The 21,823-nt window shown below is 43.3% G+C and overlaps 1 protein-coding gene across 3 annotated transcripts; it reads left to right on the top strand.

Annotated features, from left to right (window-relative positions):
- Positions 1 to 447: 447 nt before the first annotated feature.
- On the top strand, positions 448 to 21,671 carry LOC105899405 (inverted formin-2-like). Of its 3 annotated transcripts, none has more exons than XM_031581302.2 (23): positions 448 to 695; positions 5,406 to 5,826; positions 6,157 to 6,272; positions 7,200 to 7,359; positions 7,727 to 7,760; positions 7,894 to 8,035; positions 9,268 to 9,400; positions 9,660 to 10,322; positions 10,704 to 10,837; positions 11,314 to 11,375; positions 11,479 to 11,581; positions 11,924 to 12,009; positions 12,245 to 12,345; positions 12,650 to 12,720; positions 13,333 to 13,440; positions 14,790 to 14,860; positions 15,030 to 15,153; positions 15,451 to 15,615; positions 16,289 to 16,391; positions 16,641 to 16,793; positions 17,049 to 17,588; positions 19,894 to 19,959; positions 21,155 to 21,671. In XM_031581302.2, exons 2-22 carry the CDS (start codon positions 5,433 to 5,435, stop codon positions 19,956 to 19,958), a joined length of 3,528 nt encoding a protein of 1,175 aa, XP_031437162.1. In that variant the 5' UTR covers positions 448 to 695; positions 5,406 to 5,432; the 3' UTR covers position 19,959; positions 21,155 to 21,671. The 3 variants fall into 3 exon arrangements, with proteins under 3 accessions (XP_031437162.1, XP_031437160.1, XP_031437161.1); XM_031581300.2 differs by lacking the exon at positions 448 to 695 and adding an exon at positions 762 to 1,475; XM_031581301.2 differs by lacking the exons at positions 448 to 695; positions 19,894 to 19,959 and adding an exon at positions 762 to 1,475.
- The last annotated feature ends 152 nt before the right edge of the window (positions 21,672 to 21,823 follow it).

Raw genomic sequence — 21,823 nt, 5'->3', positions numbered from 1 at the left:
GAACCTTGTCTGTTCGATTGGTTTAAACCTGAGGGATTTTATTGTCACTGGCAACAATTTTCCAGAAAAGAATGACTCAAACTCTAATTTGTAAACGTTTTTCTGACCCAAAACAAGGAATACATTTTGTGCTAGTCTGATGCTGAGATATGGTTTCACCGTGGCAAGCATGCCCTAGCGCTGACAGAGAATCGGCTGTTACTGACGGAAGTCTGGCAGGGAAGTCACACAGTCACAGTGTACTGCAGCATAAATTCTGCTGGTGCGGTTCGGATTAGTTCCAGATGGGACAATCATTATTTAGACTAGGCACGGTAATTCTGTGTTTTTTTCTCGTTTGCGTAGTCTACGAAAGGTGGAGAAAGTCAAGAAGATTACAATCACAGTTAGTTACAGTAGAGGCCACTCACATGCTGACAGTGGTGGTTTAAGGCTGGGAGGCGACCATGGAAATAATGAGCTGATTCAAGCGTTCCGAGGGTGGAGCTATCCAGATGTTGTCATTTACTCCTTCGCCCTTTCTATAGCCAGAAGTAGAGCATTTACTCCTTCGCCCTCTCTATAGCCAGAAGTGGAGATGGAAAAGTAAAGGCTGAGCTACATCCGTTCTCCGTGAACTTGAATCAACGGAACTCAAAACAGCGGTCGGATTCAATCCTGTTGTTATATTGAAATCTGCAAGAGGATTAGACAAGGTAAGATATCGTTTCTTTTTTAAAGGAGAAATGTATTAAGTGATTGTAAGCGATGACAAAGTGGTCAGTCTCACCCTTTCCCCGTTTTTTTTTTTTTTTAAACTCTGTGAATTGCAGACACAATACAAAGACGTTTATTTTGGCATTAGACCCGTTTTGTGAACGACAACTTCACAAGTTTAACAGATGGCGAATCGGCCTCTATTTAACCTAAAATGTAGGCATATTTTCTCATGAAATAGGCAGGCCCTGCACGTCCATTGAGAGGAAGGCAAAAAAAAAATCATGATTTCAACAAAAAATCGTGCCCAGATTTTGTAAACACTGCGACAGGCTTGCAGTGGAGCTACAAGGGAGTCAAGCGCTTTTAGTCAGCTGGGATAGCAAACATACCTAGACATATGTACATTTTGGTTCGTAGGCACTGATCCTCTGTCTCATTGTAAATAACAATCTGACCACTTCACCTACGGTTTCACTACCTCTCCTCAAATCGACTATGGCTGAGTTATCACAGGTGCTCTGAGCTGTTTCAAAACGCGGTCTGAAGTTCTGAGGGCCGAAACATCCTCAGATGTAGGCTAGAGCATCTAACCACTGCATTCAGATTTTTAAATGACGCCTGTGGGTACAGTCTGAAGGAGTGATCTATGTTATTCTGTGAAATATGATGTTTAAATGTCCAAGGGGAACGATATTTAAAGTGCCCCATTTTGAGCAACTATGATGGAACACTTTTGTTACACAGGAAACGTGTCCCAAGCAACCCGTATGACTATGGTGAGGGCGATATTTATATTTATATTTAGTTTGAGAATGGATACACAGATTGACCACTGCTAATCACACCGGTTTTCTCGGCTTCCTTGTTAAGAAGCTGATGTTGTGTTCATCAGATGTTCTGTCATCCTGCTGACTAAAGAAATCACCAGGATGGAGTGATTGTGAAATTCATAGGCGGGTGTTTTAATAAAAAAACTGTAGGCCTAGTGAGTGTGACTTGACTCTGACTTGTTTAATGCATTTGGCCTTGTGGAACATTTAGGGAAGTCTTGAAATAATGTTATTTAACTGGAGCCGTAATCGTCATGTGCTGGCTATAGACATGAACAAGCACAGAACATTGTTATCTAGCAATCTTTTAATTCTGTTGCTGAAACAATAGTCCAGTCAGCCTAAATTCCCCAGCTGGGTTGTCACGGTTACTCTAATTACACCATCGGCATGCGTAGGGACATCTCTTTGTCACATCACTTCATAGGCCTACTGTTGTCAGAGTTTTGTTTTGCAAAAGGATGTTTTTAACTCTTCCAGGTGTTTAGGTCATTAGCCAATCACATGATAACAAATGAAACATTCCAACGTCACTGATAACTCAAGCGTGTACTGTATGTCGTGAAGCATATATTAGTCATTATCCTACCTGTCTCTAGAGCTATGATGAGCCTTGCAAAACTCTGTAGTATGTTAGAAATGAGGTCTGGAGTTGACAAATCTTTTGGCATGCTGTCCTCTTGAGTGAATAGACACTCCCCTTTTCTCTTGGCATGACAAGAGAATGTCTGACATGTTTTTGTCTAAACGAATCTAAACTAATCTAATCGAAGTGTATGTATGCGCATAGTTGTACAAAGTGTAGTCCCTCTATGGAGATATGTTTTGTAATGAGTGTAAGACATTGGATATCAATTGTGACTCCCCCTTTTTTTGTGAGCACCCAGACAGGAATGTGGAGGAAAGATAAGGTAGTGGATGTCAGCAGTGAGGTAGTTTAATGAAAAATGTCCAAGCATATGTCTGTATTGGGGCAAGCTCCTCAACACATGCACATTGCTGATATTAATCCAGTTTTTAGGTGGTATACCCCCTGTTTTCCATGGTGATGTTTTGTCGACTTATTCCACAAGGCATTCCTAGAGGTGTGTCATGCCGAAGTCATTTGAACCACTCACAGCCATGTGTTAAAATCCTTCCCCTGTGTCTAGCCCAAGAGAGGAACATCAGGTTTGGCTGTAGATGCCTTTTTAGCTTTGCCACTGCATGCTCATCTGTGTTGTTTCATGACCAGGGCTTTGAGATAGAGCCCGCAGACCAGTCCATGCCTGACCAAAAGTTTGCTGCCGTGAAAGAGGCTCCTCTTGGCTTCTTCTCTTGAGTGTGGGTGTTTCTGAAATGTCCTGTGTGTAGTCATCCCTACCGCCCCCAAACAAATCGTGTTAAGGCTTGGGTAGTCTTGTGCCTTTAGGGCAAAATCTTAAATAGAAGTGATAATCTTCCTGGTTTAGAGGGGAGGTTTCATTTCTTTTGTCTTCCTCTGAAAATTATAACCCACTCATTGTGGTCATATGGTCCTATCCACAAATTCTGTCCACAGATGTCTTCACAAGTGGGACAGGATTTACAACTAATATCCAGTGTAATTCCTCTTAATATCCTTCAACTCACAATTATAACAGAAGGAGAGATTCAGACAGATTAGATAATGCAGTAACTTGGCAAGTGATTTTTCTGGAACTGTGCAACTGTGCAGATAACACAGAGGTCATTTAGAGGGTCATTTGGAAGGCATCTCAGTAGACTCTGGCCAAAATGGGCTGAACAGATTCTCAAGACCTACTTATTTTATCTGGTAGCACACACACAAACAAAATAACAAACAAACAAACAAACAAACAAACACACAAACACACACACTCACTCACACAGAGCATGCACTCGGGTGACTCATGACCCTGGTAAACATCACACCAAACTGAGGATCAGATTGGCTTACACTGCATGGGTTGAACACATGACCGCCAAAAGCTATCCACTGTCATGTGCCTCATTCAGTAGTGCACAGCCTTGTGCATTACTGTCACTGATGAAAGTGTCAGCATTTTAACAAGCAAGAGGTTTTATGCAGTCTTGTACAAGGCAGTCTGAAGATGTCTCCCCTTCGAAGGGTCTCTAGTTTTCTGTTACGTTAATGAGGAACCTATTTCACATCTGGTTTAAACTCTTATTTGCTCCTATTTAATTAACATTAGAGTGAATCAGAGTTCTTTAGAATGGCATGTCCTTGCCTTGATTTACTGAAACCTTGGGCAATACTGAGTCACGCTGTGTAATATCTTACCTCAGAAGCAGAAGTTCTCATCATTCGACTTTGAGCATCCGTGCCCTTTCTTTTCCCAAACATCTCTGGGTTCAACACTCACCTGCCCAGAGATTTGCCACGCTCAGGGAAATAGAAACTGGCAGACATCTTTAGCTATTGAAGCATTTGATTTCAGGTAGTTCGGTGTGTCCTTATTAGCTGGGGGCTATTATGCTCATCTGTGTTTATGCTCATCTGGGGCTTTGAGATAGAGCCCGCAGACCAGTCCATGCCTGACCAAAAGTTTGCTGCCGTGAAAGAGGCTCCTCTTGGCTTCTTCTCTTGAGTGTGGGTGTTTCTGAAATGTCCTGTGTGTAGTCATCCCTACCGCCCCCAAACAAAGCGTGTTAAGGCTTGGGTAGTCTTGTTCCTTTAGGGCAGGGGTCTCAAACTCAAATGATCCGGGGGGCGATGAGCGTCCAGTCTGGTCATTGGGGGGCCAGATTTTTTTTTATCTGTTGGCTTGCCTATCACAATACTGTAGATACCACTTTTGAGTTGGCAAATCTACCATGTGTGATCAGTGGTACAATGGTTAGTGTTGTTGAATAACAAGTAGCTGACCTGAGTTTCAATTCCGGGGCAATGCAAGATGCTCTTTGGATAAAGGTGTTTGTTAAAGTTGCTCTTTAGGATCACTTTGTCCCATTGATAGCCCATGACTTACATATACAGCAGTAATAGTGGGATAATGTCTTCATCGACAACTATATCTATATTGTTCCTTCATACATGCACATTTCAAAGCAAATGCTGTACTGCACCACTTTTGTATAGTTGTTAACAAGGCTGCAAACAAACAAAACAAAGCAGAAAACTGAATAAAGTTTCAGGAAAAATCTGAATCATTTTATTTTATAAAATAAATGTATTATTCCTCTGAGCGACTTCAATGACAGACCAGCATGCTCCATTGGGTCACACAAGTGGTCAAATACATCCTTGGCTGTGGTACGGCCTTGCATTGTTTTTACACAAAGTTATTCCGCTGTCACTTCAAACTGGTTGTTAACACCGCAAAAAAATTGCGAGCTAAGTATTATCATTTGTCAGTACTCTTGTCCAGAGCCACAGAATACGCACTGAAATTTTTTGCCACACCACACCACACAACACCACACCACCCCACACCACTGAACCCCACCCCACCACACCACCAAACCCCACCCCACACCACGCCACCAAACCCCACCCCACACCACACCACACCACACCACATCACACCATCCCACCCCACACCACAAGTTGACCTTTTAAGCTTCAGCTCAAGTGTCTGAGCCTGCTAGTTTATGACTAGCAAAACTAGTATTACACACACACACACACACACACACACACCCCGTTAGTGCTCCTGAAACAATGGTCTTGATTTGCTGTAACAGTGTATTGCTTTGTCCAAGCGACTGTGTGTGTTCCTTATTTACAGACTGTATGAACACAGAACGACAGTGAGGAAAAAGATTGTCAAAAAGTATATTGGATGAAAATCAATGACTGCACCTTTTAAGATCCTGTATGGTTTCTGGATGTCCTGACACAAACCTTCTCTTCCTCCACCCCCTGTGCTGCAGGAGCCTCCACCCCTGCCTTCCTCCCCCATGGCTGCCAAGGGCAAGTGGGGCGCCCTGAAGGAGAAGGTGGGCAGCCCAGGTGCCCAGGATGAGAGCGACGCGCGGCTGGAGGCCAACCTGGAGAACGCAGACCCCGAGCTGTGCATCCGGCTGCTGCAGGTGCCCACCGTGGTGAACTACTCGGGCCTGCGGCGCCGGCTGGACGCCAGCGACCGGGACTGGATGCTGCAGTTCCTGGAGCTGGGCGGGCTCGACCTGCTGATGGAGGCGCTGGAGCGACTGTCGGGGCGCGGCTGCGCCCGCATCGCCGACGCCCTGCTGCAGCTCACCTGCGTCGGCTGCGTGCGCTCCATCATGAACTCGGCCGCCGGGATCAACTTCATCGTTGAGGAGGAGGGATACGTCAGAACGTTGTCGCAAGGTGAGCTGAACAGACGCACGTCGCACTCACGCGTGTGTCAGCACAGCAGATCATCACGTAGATTATCTTTATCTGTGTGAGATTTTAACAGCAGCACAGTTGTTGTCATCTAGGTGAAGTTAGTAGACTGGCACAATACATGATCATAATCACACTTTCTGTCATTCAAAGATTCTGCTCTGTTGAGCTACTCTAGAAACAAGTTGCATCATTAGTCTTCACTGTAAATGATTCAGTATTATGATACTGTATTTGAATGACACACATAAAACTCTATACAGAAATACAGTACATGTATGTAGGGGGTAAATGGCTATTTTCTCCCCCCAGCATTGGATACCTCCAACACCATGGTGAAGATGCAGGTGTTTGAGCTGCTGGCAGCTCTGATCATGTTCTCCCCTAAAGGTCATGACCTGGCTCTGGACGCTCTGCAGCACTATAAGGTCAGTTCCTCACAGGCACAGGACTCGCATGTACAGGAAGGACGAGCACAGGGTGTGTCTCCTCCGTACAGCACGCTTGCACACACGTTGCTGCAATTCCAATCTCAGCCAAGCTGAAACTAGCTGAGGTTTTTTGAGGTCATGTCAAAACTCATAGAGATTTGGAACAAGTTTAACCAGTGTAATGTGTCGCTGAGGTCCATACGCTCTTAACCTTTAAATGGCCATGGCCCTGAGGAAACCACATATGCAAGCTAGAATGGCACTCAGTAGAGCGCATGCCTCCGCCGATGTCCGACAGTGCCCTTTAATGCTGTATCATGCAATGTTAACGAAAGCGAAACTAATGGTGTATCTCGGAAAAGTTAGCAAAAGCGGAAATCAATTCGTGCAGGCACCCTTGTGAGTCAAAAATCATTCCAAAATGTAATGGGTGCTTCCTTGACCCATGGCACGCCTCTCCAACAAGTCAGACCAGTAGTTGTTGTGTAATCCTGCTAACAAACAAACAAACAATCCAACAAATAAACAAACGGACAAGGATGAAAACACAACTTCCTTGGCGGAGTACAACTTACCTTTGAGGAGTAAGTGCAACTCTAATGCTCAAATACATTCTGCATAGAATTAACCCATTGAAGAGTTGAATAACTTCCACAGTATGTTCTCCTCAGACTACAGTAGTTATTCCTTATGAATTCTGCTCAAAGTTGCCGAGACCATAGCAGAAACAAAAATATTCTACAGGAAGAATATCCTACAGAAATGTGAATGCAAATTGTTGATGTAAAGACGTCATCTTGTGTGAATTCAGCATGTGGGTTGTTTTTGTGTTTGTTTTCTTGTTTTGTCTGTTTGTTTTAAAAAACTGCAATGAAAAGATAATCATGAAAATTTAATCATAAAAATCTTTACGTGTGAATCCAGAACGTGAAGAGCCAGCAGTATCGCTTCAGTGTGATCATGAACGAGCTGCATGCCACCGACAACGTGCCGTACCAGGTGGCCCTGCTCAGCGTGGTCAACGCACTCATCTTCAGCACTGAGGAGCTGAGGAGCAGGGACAAGCTACGCAAAGAGTTAATCGGTAAAGCGAAATTTATGCTACTCCGATTTCACGGAGTCGGACACAGGGAACGCCTCTCCGAACACAGGGAACGCCTCTCCGAACCCCTGTCGTGCGCCTACTCATTTTTCTAACTTCCCCTACGAGGGCTCGGAGTAGCATACATTTTGCTTAAGGCCTTAGTGTGTCGGTCAGTTCGGAGAAGAGCATCTGCTAAGTGTACACAAAGTGTTAACGTCACAAATTACCCATCACCCTCTAGTAATAAAGTTGCTGTTTTTTGTCCCAGTACCCAGTACTAAGTCATTGAAGCTTTTCCAAAGGAAAATATTTGTACCATTTTCACCATCATGGTGAAAATAATTTTTTTGTTCTCATTTCCCCACAGGTTTACAGATCCTAGATATCCTGCCAAAACTACGGTATGTTTTATAAATGTTTTATTTTTATAAATGTTTTTAATGTCAGTGAACCGCATAAGCGTCTAGTCTCCTCTACCAGCACATTTCTTCCCCAACACCCCAAAGCTCTAAAACATGTTCTACTGGTATTTAGGGAGCAGGAGGATGAAGACCTGCTCATCCAGTGCGAGGCCTTCGAGGAGACGATGGCTGAGGATGAGGAGGAGCTGCAGAGGGTGTTTGGCGGCATCGATATGAGCAGCCATCACGAAGTCTTCAGCGCTCTCTTCACTCAAGTGAGGACCACAGAGTGTTTTGCATACTGTATAAAACATGAGGATGCCCTAATATAGGGCCTCTTATGGATGGGACAGCCCAGCCCAGCCCATCCCATCCCAGGTCTGGCTACACTAAATCAGTCCAAGGTAGACTCCATAGCCCTTGGGATAACTAGACTAGCAAAGTGTGAAAAGTCCTGTGCACTACACAAAAACGACACAACTACACAAAAGGATAAGCGTAACGAGGCTGAATTAACAATGATTGGTGTTCTCTTGCTGGGTGCATCTGGTCCATTATATCACCTGACACAACGCCCTTTGAAGATTGGCAGACTAAACAACCCTCCTTGGACAAATAGAAAAGCCCATATGACACATCACCTCATCTCCCCTCGTCTTATCTGATTGGCTGTTCCAGACATAGTAGACATGGCAACCATAATTAGTCATAGACGTCTTATCTCTCTACCAGTCGCCAGTCTTGGACTTCTTATTCATTCTATCAGTCGCCAATCTTGGATTTCTTATTCATTCTACCAGTCGCCTTTTGGCTGAAAGGCTGTGTGAACATAGAAACTGTAATGACTCATACTGTACCTACCCCTAGGTGTAGGGGGGGTAAGAGTGCGGTTGATGCCTGATGCCCTTATTTCCATCTCCACCCCAAGGTCACAGCTTGTTAGACACAGCAACCTCAGTTGTACCCACACCAGGGCGACGGGTATTTACAGTTGATGACCCTGACACCCTTTCTACCCCCATCCCCACCCCCACCGGCAGACAGTTCCCCTGCCTCCATCCCGAAATCACAATTAGTCAAGCAGTACCCACACCATAGTCAAGCAGTACCCACACCATAGTCAAGCAGTACCCACACCATAGTCAAGCAGTACCCACACCATAGTCAAGCAGTACCCACACCATAGTCAAGCAGTACCCACACCATAGTCAAGCAGTACCCACACCATAGTCAAGCAGTACCCACACCATAGTTGTAGTACACACACCGGAGGGCACAGACCTTCCTTGATCTGGACTGGTCCAAAATTGAATTGGTTCTTCCTTAGCCCATGTTCCACCAATCCACCACGTTTCATGTAAATCGGCCGTTTAGTTTTTGCGTAATCCCGTTGTCAGGAGAAAGAAACGAAAAAACAAACAGACAAACAAACCAAACTGAAAACATAACTTCCTCAGCTGTGAACACAGTTGATGACCCTGATGCCCTCTCCCCCCCCCCCACCCAGGTGAGCAGCTCCCCATCCTCCGTCCAGCTGCTGACCATCCTGCAGGCCCTGCTGCTGGTGGGCCCTGAGCGGGAGGACTTGTGGCTGGCTCTGGAGGCCTTGGCCGACCGCGCCACGCTGCTGGCCCAAGACTGTGAGTGCGTAGAGATAGGGGTGGGTGGGTGGGTGTGTGATGTGGTGGTGGAGGTACACAAGGGATTTATTTTTCTTTTAATATTTTCACTTTAGTTTTATCCATATAGAATATAATGTGTGTAGTTCTTTTTAGCTCAAACAATAATTGAAATTCCTGTAGCTTAATGTAAGTCTATGTCAGTTTTTAGTATTTTCTCAGTTTAAGGAACAAAACCGTAGCCTTCAAATGTCTCTGTGTGTTACTGTGTGGTTCCCAGCTGAAGTTCACTCCACTGAGCGACTCATGGCGCGGTTGCTGGCTGGCAAAGGCGCATCCGGTCACCAGGAGAGAGAACAGGTTAGGAAGTCAATCAAGATGAGAGACAAGGCTGTGCAGACCGCCCCTATAGAAGAGCTTGGAGAGAAGAAGATGGCCGACACGAATGTAGAGATCGCTCCACAAGAAGGCCAAAAAACAGGAGCGGCGCCACCACCACCACCTCCTCCTCCTGCACCTCCTCTCCCAGGCATGGGAGGTTCTGTACCCCCACCTCCCCCCTTACCTGCTAGTGGTCCACCCCCACCTCCCCCTCCCGCTCCACCACCACCTCTCCCTGGAGTTCCTGGTGTTCCTCCTCCACCTCCTCCCCCTCCACCTCTCCCAGGGATGCCAGGTGTGGGTCCTCCACCCCCACCTCCTTTACCAGGCATGGGTCCTCCACCCCCACCTCCTTTACCAGGCATGGGTCCTCCACCCCCACCTCCTTTACCAGGCATGCCACCTCCACCCCCACCTCCTCCGGGATGTGGGGACATAATCATGGCCCACACCCTTCAGACTCTGGGTCGCTCCTATGCTCTTCCCCCAAAGCCAGGCCACTACCCAACACTCCGCATGAAGAAGCTCAACTGGCAGAAGTTGCCCGCAAATGTAGTTTCTGGTAAAACACCTTTTGTCTACGGCACTTTCCCAGAATGGACATTCTGTTTATTAAATGCTTTTTTACTGATAGGCATTTGTTTCTTACAATTTTTTGTTGTTGGCTTTCAGTTTTAAGCCATTTTATCAGGACATTCATAAAAAAAGAGATTGCTATGCTTTTTAAAGTTTTTTTTTTTTTTTTGTAGTGCCATCACATATTTCTAAGAATAGATATTTGTAATATCTGATAATATCTGAGTACATTAATTGAATTAAACATGTTTGAATAGCTATTTGTAATATCTGATAATATCGGAGTACATTAATTGAATTAAACATGTTTACCAGAAGGTTCTGTAAATGCACAACCATGTAAACGCTCTCTTTTCTAAATGCACAGTCAGTCGTTCCATGTGGACATCCACACGGTCCGACTCATCGGAGCCAGACTACTCCAGCATTGAGGAGCTCTTCTCCATGCCCGTAGTGGACGCCAAAGGGACGATCCCCGCGGTTAAGAAGGTGCCCAAAGAGGTGAGAATATGGCAGAGCTCATGTGAAAACACAGATATGTTACACTCAAGAGGGAGTGATTCAGTGGGTAAACCACTCTGATACACTTAAAGCAGCTTTATGGAGTTTTGGTCTAAAACTAGCAAATTACCTACCTAATAAAGCATACAAAAACCTCGAAAACACAACCAACAACTCAGCTGGTACTGATAAAAGCTTGCTAACATGCTAACTAGCTTATAGTGTTGCTTTAAGTTTAATTCACTGTTGACAGTCATGCTGTTGCTCATAGTTACTAAGCACAACAGTTGGCCAAATGCCTTGTTTACCCCTGACTGTCCCTCTTTAGTGTTGTTGTTACTCATTGTTCTATTCATTGGTTCTATTCATTGGTTCTATTCATTGGTTCTATTCATCATGAGAGTACCTTAAATTCTGTATTTATGTGCCACAAAGACGTTACAGTTACTGAAATGCAACAATCCTGTCTTTTATAGATATCATTTATTGACGCCAAGAAAAATCTCAACTTGAACATATTCTTAAAGCAATTTAGGTGGTGAGTGCATTTGTTTGTTCCATTGCTGCTATATGTATCCCTAATTGGATATGGTAATTTGGTGTCCATTAAACCTTTGATTGTGCCTCTTCTAAATTCCCAGCTCCAACGAGGACTTTGTTGCAATGGTTCGCAATGGAGATCGCTCTAAGTTGGATGTGGAGGTGCTGAAACAACTGAAGAAACTCCTTCCAGAGAAGCACGAGGTACTGTAGGTGCGCGTGTGCAGGGCCTTCAGGCAGGCTTCGCCCAGCCTCAACGCTGAAATCTCAAAGTCATGTCGGGATTTTTGACGTACTGTAGTTGATGTGCCTGAACCTGTGGAGTTGAACAATTCCAAACAGAGGGTTTCCAGTCAGTGTGTGCAGCATAAACTAAGCTCCCAGCCACATTTCTGATACAGTATCAATAATTAATCAAAATGATTGGGACATGTCAAACAATGAAAATGTAATGAAAATGAAGACATCAGTTCCAGTGATGTGGACTGCACTGGTGCCTATTAATAGCCAAACTACCAGTGATGATCCCATTTTTTCTTTCCACAGATTGAGAACCTCAAATCTTACGACGGCGAGAGAGAAAAACTTGCTGGTGTTGATCAGTTTTATCTGCTGCTGATAGCTGTGCCAGGGTAACTCAGAACTTCTGCTCTAAGATACGCATAGAGCTGCTGCAGAACAGACTGAAACACTATCTGTAAAACTCATATCTTCTTAAGACATCTCATGCTAATATAGGATGGTTTATGGGGGGGCGTACTATGAAGTATTCATTATGCCACAACAAGTAATGCTATCAACCTTTTTAAGTTTTGGATGTACAGTTACAGTACTAATTAGACCCATTTTGGGGTGATTTAAATGCAGCTACCCTTTGCGTATTGAGTGCATGCTGCTGTGTGAGGAGACGACCAACGTACTGGAGATGATGAAACCAAAAGTAGAGATCCTGGATGCAGCCTGTGACAGTGAGTAGAACAGGCAGCACACAGGCAGCACACACCCTAGACCTCAGGCAGCACACACCCTAGACCTCAGGCAGCACACACCCTAGACCTGAATGTGGTTTAATGTCATGGTTCCCCAAGGTTATCCTAAATGTGGAGAAGTACTCATTGTACATTTATAAGAACACAGAGAACTTTTTCAGAGGACTCTCTAAGAAGCAGCTTAGCCTGAAGCTGAGTCCTTGACAAGGACTGAGTTTGTGTCAGAGGATGTGATTGCTCCCTTCGTAACTTCTTTGCATCACTGTAATCTGTGTCATTTTAGGCCTGAAAGAAAGCTCCCGTTTTCCAGAGTTCTGCAATCTTATTCTGGATGTTGGCAACTTTCTCAACTATGTAAGCATTGATTTGGTTCTTTTGATTCTGATTCAGAATTAACTACATTGATTTGGTTCTTTTGATTCTGTTTTAGAATGAACTACATTGATTTGATTCTTTTGATTCTGTTTTAGAATGAACTACATTGATTTGGTTCTTTTGATTCTGTTTTAGAATGAACTACATTGATTTGGTTCTTTTGATTCTGTTTTAGAATGAACTACATTGCCTTTGTGTGATATTTTGCTGTAATGTCAGTGTGATGAACACCTCTTTCAGGAACAATTCAATTAATTCCTACATATTTATATAGTGCCAAAACAATAAAATAGTCTCTAGGTGCTTTACAGAACACTGAATTAATTGGAAGTTGGAATTGGAATTTGATATATTTTGAATCTATCTATATGTCTTTGCTATTTGAGTGGTGGACAAAAGACTTTCTGAATTTTGCCGACATATTTTCAAACACCCGTCCAGATAAGTCATATTATAGAGGCAAGATAATAACCTGGTGCTGTCAGACTACATCTCCACTCAGTAAGCACAGTGTGTTTGAGGCTAGATGCTTCTCCTGTGGAGTACTGTCAGCACACCTGCCAACTATTCCTCTTCTTATCTTTGGAAAAGGGGAGTCACACAGGCAATGCAGAGGGCTTCAAGATAAGCACGCTGCTGAAACTCACAGAGACCAAAGCCAACAAGTCCCGCATCACGCTGCTCCATCACATACTTGAGGTAGGATATCTGGGCATTGCTTGCCGTAACGTAAGATGGTCACGTAAGCTGGCCATTGTGGTTACCAGTGCTGTCAGTCCACCCTGAGAAACAGATTGTTGGAGGGCTGCTCAAGTAAAGGTTTGGTGGCACATTAGAGTTTGGCTCATTGGCTTTGGCTTACTCACTGGAGACTGAATGAAGTCAAATACAGACAGAGACGTATAGCTGCGTCATATCCAAAGCTAGCTCATTTAAATGTAGACCAGTTTGACATGCCTCACTAAAGGCCCATACCAGTTTGACATGCCTCACTAAAGGCCCATACCAGTTTGACATGCCTCACTAAAGGCCCATACCAGTTTGACATGCCTCACTAAAGGCCCATACCAGTTTGGCATGCCTCACTAAAGGCCCATACCAGTTTGGCATGCCTCACTAAAGGCCCATACCAGTTTGGCATGCCTCACTAAAGGCCCATACCAGTTTGGCATGCCTCACTAAAGGCCCATACCAGTTTGGCATGCCTCACTAAAGGCCCATACCAGTTTGGCATGCCTCACTAAAGGCCCATACCAGTTTGACATGCCTCACTAAAGGCCTACGTAGACCAGTTGGTCCCAGCCAAACTGTATGATGCACAGACATGTCAATCATGGAGCAGATTCCCCCCCCCGAATAATTACAAGCAGCTTCGGGTAGAAGAATTATCTGTTTCCATGGGATTATTTGTGCCTTCCCGAATAACATATTTAGATTTGGGTACATCCCTATAGGTTACTATGCTGTAAGAGCACTGTCATAGAAAACTTGACCTGTGATTGGTTGTTTAGGTTTCTTGTTATGTTTTGTCAACCTCAACCTGCCCCCCCCCCCCCCCCCCCACACACACACACACACAAACACACACACACACACATACTCACACACACACATACTCACACACACACACACACAAACACACACACACACACACACACACACACACACACACACACACACGCACACTTTGGGAACCACTGCATTAGACACAAACAGTCTTAAATGATTGCCATTGCAAAGTATGGTTTCTGTGAAGATGCTTATTTCCAGAATCTCAATTTAGGCACAGTTTTGATACTTCTTTAGATGAGTTCAATTTAGGCACAGTTTTGATACTTCTTTAGATGCGTTCTTTGCTTTTTAAATTGAAGAAAAAAACAAACAACCAATGGCCTGGAAGCATGAAGTCACCATTATGTTATGGCAACATGAGACTTTGCCATCATATGATTCCCCAAACTGTCAGACTGGCATGCACTGCAGTCAGTATGCCAAAGCCAATCCTAGGGAAGAACTGGGTTTGTGAGTTCTCTTTCATCTGATCACAGGAGGCTGAACAGAACCATCCTGACCTGCTGAAACTTGCTGACGACCTGGAGATTTGTGAGAAAGCCGCAGGGTAATTATTATGTGAATGTTTGCATAAATTTGCCATTTTTTTTACCATTATCCAAAAACAAGATGTTACAGAAGCATTCTTCTTTCAATCAGAAGCCATCTTGTTTGTTTCACAGTGCTTTGCGTCTAACACCAGGTAATGCCTTAACTCAAATATCATGTCCAAACAGAGTCAGCCTGGATTCTGTCCAATCGGAGGCTAACACCCTGATTAAAGGTCTGAAGGATTCAGAAAAGAAAGTTTCCTCCTCTTCAATAGAGGACATTAAAGGACAGTATCTGAACGACATCAAGGTACGGCCTCCATTCCCTAGTGTACTATTAATCTACATTTACATTTACATTTAGTCATTTAGCAGACACTTTTGTCCAAAGCGACGTACAAGGGAGAGAACAGTCAAGCCTGATGTTTAAATACTGTATAAATAGTACTATTAGTGCTATGTGGATTATGACATTCTGATGTTTAAATACTGTATAAATAGTGCTATTAGTGCACTGTGGATTATGACATTCTGATGATTAAATACTGTATAAATAGTAGTTTACAAAGAGTATAAGTGACTCAAACACTGCCTCCCCTCTCTTAAGGCCTGCCTGGATCATAGTGGAGATCTTGAGGAGCGCCTGGCCTCCATTGAGAGGAAGAAGGAGGACATGGCTCTGTACTTCTGTGAAGACGCCGCACGCTTCTCACTTGAGGAGCTCTTTGGGATCCTGAGGACCTTCCGTGGCCTCTTCCTCAAAGCTATTAAAGTATGAAGATGATGGCATGGAACTGTAAACCCCATTCATAACCTGACTTGTGGGAAAACCTTTACCGGAAGTATCCAGTGACCATCTTGACCAGAGTAGCTCTATGTCTTTAGTTGATTCAAAATCCTATTTCTGTCCCCACATCCTTTTGACCACAACACTATCATCTGATCATCAGCCTTACTGCTTTCTTTGAGAGCAACCTTAGTATCTTCTACCTGCATGTAACCTGTATGGTCTGTGTTGCACAGTGAAGTGTATTTACTTTTTCTTTGTGACTTTTTTTTATTTCTGAAGCTTGGTTTGGAATGAACAAATGTAACCGTCACAGGAGCTTCACGTTAGCTTTGAGCAGGACGGGGAGAAACTCACGTTTCCACACAAGGAAACGGAAATGAGCTGTTACACTGTTTCTGACAAACATATACACCGATTGGTTGAAAGAATGTTGTAAACAAGAAAAACGAGATACATTGGATTGGTTTCCTTATGTCTAAACATTTAGCACAATTCCGGTCACAGGTAACTTTCCGACAACTGACGAGCACCTAACTGCCCCAGTGTAGAATCCACCTGGATGGTTTTATGAAGTATGATATAGTTCGCTCCGCTCTAAGTTAGGGTGAGGTCATGTTTTTCCAGTGCTTGTCTAATGTGGCGCTGTCATCGTCAGGACAACCACAACAGAAAAGAACAGGCCATCAAAGCGGAGAAGAGGCGGATACAGAAGGCAGAGGAGGAGGCCAAGCAGGAGAGAGGAGAAGACGGAAAGATCAGTGGGTGTCATCTCTACCAACCTCTGAATTATCAGTGTTCACCTGCTTACATTTCATTCATCCAGGAACCTGAGTGTGGCGTTTGGTGGCTGCAAAGCAGGCAAACTTTTTCTGAAAATGCCTTTGACTTTTACTTCTCCCTTAGCTCACCACTCTGTTGTCTTCATTGTCCATCTATCACTATCAGTCATTTTCTAACATTGTGTCAGGAAAGACGTGATGCATATTCCCTCCCTGTTTCTGTTTCAGTACGCAAAGGCCCTCCGATTCAAGAGGAGGGCTGCATCATCGACCACCTGCTGGCTGACATCAAGAAGGGCTTTCCACTGAGGAAGGCCAGGCCACGGGCAGAGAAGGACAAACTGCCACCTGGTGGCAGGAACAGGCATAGCATTCAGACTGGTATGAGCAATACCAGTCTGTCCACTGGCTTTTCTTTGTAGACAGTACCTCATATGCTTGCTTAACGATAAATCTTTTAGAGAAAGAGCTTAAAGATACTGAAATAGAATCAAGTAATATTAAACATATAGATAATTGTAGCATTCAGTATTGTTCTATTGTGTTGTGTGTGTGTGTGTGTGTGTGTGTGTGTGTGTGTGTGTGTGTGTGTGTGTGTGTGTGTGTGTGTGTGTGTGTGTGTGTGTGTGGTAACAGATGAGACCACGAAACCTGAGGGAGGTCCCATCCCTGGCAACGCCCGAGCCGGAGATGAACCTGTGGCTTTGAGCAGGGAGCCACGGGAGTCCAGTGAGCCGAGCCCTCCGCAGGATGACACTCCACAACCAACCACACCCATATCAGGGCCACCAGCTGTCCCCGCAGACTCTCTGACCCGCCCCGATCAGTCCGAGGGGGGAGAACCCCAGACTGAGGTGTGCGAGCCGCCCAAGAGGACTATAGCAGGGCCTCAGGAGAGTGAAGGGGGTCTGGGTGTAGACCAGGCAGACATTAAAGGGAATGCGCTCCTTGCCAGAGCAGTGGATCTGACGCCAGCGAGCCGGAGCGAGGAGAGCGTAGCGGAGGCGGTAGAGGAGAGGGACGTCTCGGAGGAGGTGGAGGAGAGGGACGTCTCGGAGGAGGTGGAGAGGGACGTCTCGGAGGAGGTGCCCGCTGCTGCAGGAGTAAACGTCACGGGAAAAAAAGGGGTTTGCTCAAAGGGTTTGCACAACAAGGACACGCAGAGAAAAAGCCAAGGTAATGTCTTACACAGTAGCCTAATGTGCATTAATTAATTTCGATGACTGTAAAATGGTGTCTTCACTATGAATGTATATGGGCCATTCTATCGAATTGGTGCAAAGTCAGGTTGGAAATATTTTGAAAATTTGTATGTTTTATTCCCAAAACTTTGTCCGTTTGTATATTGAATCATATCTAAAGCACACATATCTAGTAAAAGAACCGTCAATTTTTATGTTGTATTTTCAGAATGTTCTGGAATGTTTTTCCTCTCCCAAAAATTGTCACTACCGAAACATAGTAATACACTATGGTAAAAGAGTATTATTTTTAACCTGTTCAGATTGTGTTTCCTTCCCTTCTCTGAAGAGTATTTTTACAAATATTTCTTGAAGGTTTTCACAATGAAATCAATAAAAATGAAATTTTTACCAAATTTATCAATTTATACAATTCATCAAAATCTAAGTGCAATATTTCTTTGTAAAATGCAAAATACTGATCATATTGATTCCAGAGTTGATGATTGATGAAATTGAACATACATTAAACCAATCAGTTTCATAACATTTTAGTTGATAACTCAATATACTTTATTTTTTACAAAACATCCAGTGTTTCGGTAGTGACTGCACTGTTTCGGTAGTGACCACAGTATTTTGTTTGCAAGGTTGTATCATATTTCCTCAACCTTATTGCTTAATCTGAACTCATACCATGCTTTAGGTTGGGAATATTAAAAACACAAATGTTTTGTGCTTTTGCTGTCTTTTCCTCCATGATTTTCTGACCTTCTTTTGCTCCCTGTTGGATAAATCACTGATACATTTCAACTTTCCTTCTTCCTTTCGTTTCTTATTTCTTTCTCTTTCCTTCCTTAAATATTCTTGGTGTTTCACTGGGTCATCCCTCACTCTTTGTCGGTATTCTCTCAGCCTCTCTGCTCCACTTTTTCCTTTTGGCATTTTGGTGTCTTATGATTCTTTCTCTCCTGAACAATTTCAGATAGAAATCAGCATTATCTACATGTTTACCATTTAGTCCACATAACACATTTATTTCAAAATGATGGGATTGAACTACTTACCATTCCATTTTGTCACTACCGAAACGATCATGTCACTACCGAAACTTTACCATATGTTTTGGTAGTGACTGTTTCGGTAGTGACTGTTTCGGTAGTGACAATTCTAGCTAACTTCGAGCATAAATAAATAATTCTAGCAAGTACATGACTAGCAAACAAATCTTTGAAGAGGTGTACTCACAAACAAACATAATACTTTGCATAAAACCCCCAAAAGTTATGTGTTCGGTAGTGACCATTCTTAAGGTTACACACTGATTTTCAGACTTTGGAACACAGTTATATCAAAAGTATGGGATCTAGCTACTTACCATTCAGCCATGAGGGACAGGGATGCAGTATCACTGCCTGGTTATAAATGCAGGGGTGTGGCTAAAAACCAGGCTCAGCCAATGGACTAAAACTCCTTTGTTTCGGTAGTGACATGAAAACTATGGACATGATTTTTTGAGCATAGTTTTTTTTTTTTTTTAATTAAACCCACAATAAATCTAAATCTTCCAAGTTCTGTTTAAACTTAATCATAAAGATCTTTGAAATTAGATCATTGAAAAAAATTAAAAAAGTGTAAAAAGTGTTATTTACAGAAATTGAAATTTAGATGTCAGGGTTGGGGACAGCTACTTCCCAATAGAAAGTACCCTATAAATGATGATTTTGTATATATTTAGCTTATCCCTATCTCATTTAATGTCTTGGATTGAAATAGACCATAACATATTCTTAGTAAATAATATCTATGTCTGAATACTTAATTGTTTTGTAAAAAGTTTTTCTTGTTGTGGGACCACACTTTGCACCAATTCGGTAGAATGGCCCATATAGCTATTGATATGGCCATATACCGGTATGTATATAGCTATTGAAATGGCCATATCAGTTTCTGTTCCTTTCTGTAATGACCCTTCTAGAGTTTACATATTTAGGTTTAGTTGTATGATACATGATATACAAATATCACTTTTAGAAATGTTCAAATGTTCAAATGTCTCTTATTAAGTTTAATGGACAATGCTGGATGAGTCCTCCTTTACAATGAGTCATTAATGGGAGCTGGACAGTGATCAGTATTTGAACAGCCCTTTGTGAAGCACTGTGCTCTCTCAAGCCACTGATAAGGCCAGCTGAAACCCCAGAAACAGGTTTTGGCGATGAATCAGTCATTATTTGACAGTATAAACAACCTGAAACGAAATGTCTTCCTCTCTTTTGGGGGGGTTTTCCTCCACACAGATTCGGGTACAGGAGCCAAGCACAACAAACCCAAAAAAAAAAAAAAAAAATGTGTTGTTCAGTGAGGTATGTTCATGTGGTGAGGGGCATATAACTGTTATAATATGCACTAAAACTTTCACGGTGTTGGTGGAGGCTGATCTGCCCTGTTTAATCCCACTCACGCTTCTCCAACTACCACTCATCCAGGTCCCCGGGTCTCTGTACGTGTAGCTGTCTCCATACTGTCCCTGTGTCCCCCTCACTGTTCGTCTGGAAATGTGGGGCTTCTGGGTAGCAATGTTTTTGTCTGTCAAACACTGTCTCTGTCTTTTGTGTGAGCTGACATTGTGTGTGTGCCTGTGCCCATTCCAGAGTGACACTCACACACATTCAGTCTACATTATCTATCTGTCTGTCTATTTGTCTATCTATCTGTCTCTCCCTCTGTCTCTCTCTCTCTCTCTCTATCCACTCTCGTTGAGCTGACCTTATTAAGGAGACACGAGTCCCCTGCTGGAGAGCGCGTAGCGACCAAATGAACGCCAGTGGACCCGACCTTAACCCACACGCTGTAACCACAGCTGCAGCAGGCCGATTCAGACTCATGGAGAAGTAGCACACAGTCGTTTGGATGCCTGCCGGGCTTCGTATAGATTAGCATTGATTAGGTCTGAGTCACTGGTGATGTGGCACGTTATCTAGTGGATGTTTCGTCAATTCACTGTTTTAGCTGTGATTTGTCATTTTGCAATGTTTTCATTTATCATTCTCAGTGCTTCTTTCTTATTCCCCCCCGTCGTTGTTGCTTGGACTAGACTATCCACTTGCAGTAAACTGACTGTTGAGATGGATCAAACTTTATTGCTCTCTGATGAGAGCTTGAACTTTCTTTCTCTCTCTCTCCCTCTCTCTCTTTCTTTCTCTTAAGACAAATAATGATGAGAAGACTGGTGATGTTAAATACTCTTTACAGCTTGTGTTTTTAAAACAACAGGGTCCATCATGTTGTATATGCCTGTGATGGCATTGTTAATGGCCTTTCAGTTTAGTGTGCCATCTAAAGTCTGCTCCAACCCAGCAGGTCTGTCTTATTACGGTTCAATCTGCGTTCTCTCTCTCTGATCATGTGACCTCTTGGCTGTCCTCATGTATTTCATTTCACGCGCTCAGCAAACTTAAATTGATGGGAATATGTGTATGATACTGTTTCATTCAATGTGGTTTCCTTTTTTATGCTTCCATTTGTACCTCACTATTGCTGTTTGTGTTCTCTCCACAGGGGGCGCTAAGAGGAGAAACAAAATCAAGTCCAAAGGCCAGACATCCAAACTCAAAAAATAGATGGACCTTTGATTCTGGATTTGAAAATAAAACCTGATACTGACCGCATGGATAACAAAAGCAATCTGCAGTTCCCCCTGACTACGGGGGAATGAATGTATGGAGTCTATCCCCATCACGGACTCTGAGAAGGAAATGTTCACGTGTGCCTGATTATCTGAAAATGTCACATACATACAAAGAACATCATGTAACGCTCTGTAATTCAGCACATTTCAAAGATATGTGACAAACGAACCTGTCTATACTGACTAAAATGATTTCTTTTCTCATATCAGTTCAGACCAATCAATCAATTGGTCACTGAGAGATGTTATTTTAAAATACCATATTTTATTACTAGAAAGACTCTTGTTTACACTGATAACTGTTGCATTCACTCTTAAAGCAAATTGTAGAATGTAATCAAAAGTATGACAATAAAGTGGCTGCTTCGTTGGAGTCTTTCCAAGCTATACGTTTACCTTTCATTGTGCGTATCAATTGTGTGTGCGTGCATGCGTGCGTGTGTCCACGAATACATTTGTCTGAGAATCAGTTCCACATCTGCCCGAGCAGGCTAATATTTATTGTGGTTTAAATACAATTGCACGATTAATCGTGCGCG

Source organism: Clupea harengus, chromosome 15 (assembly GCF_900700415.2).
Source record: "Clupea harengus chromosome 15, Ch_v2.0.2, whole genome shotgun sequence".
In the NCBI taxonomy this organism is placed as follows: Eukaryota; Metazoa; Chordata; class Actinopteri; order Clupeiformes; family Clupeidae; genus Clupea; species Clupea harengus.
Note: the sequence above shows the minus strand (reverse complement) of the source record. Positions and strands in the feature narration are given on the sequence as shown.

Coding starts and splice junctions, on each gene's coding strand:
- LOC105899405 (XM_031581300.2), top strand. CDS start 1,419: ATGATGGAACACTTTTGTTACACAGGAAACGTGTCCCAAGCAACCCGT. Junction 6,273..7,199: donor ACGCTCTGCAGCACTATAAG/GTCAGTTCCTCA, acceptor GTGTGAATCCAG/AACGTGAAGAGCCAGCAGTA. Junction 15,616..16,288: donor TCTTCCTCAAAGCTATTAAA/GTATGAAGATGA, acceptor TGTCATCGTCAG/GACAACCACAACAGAAAAGA.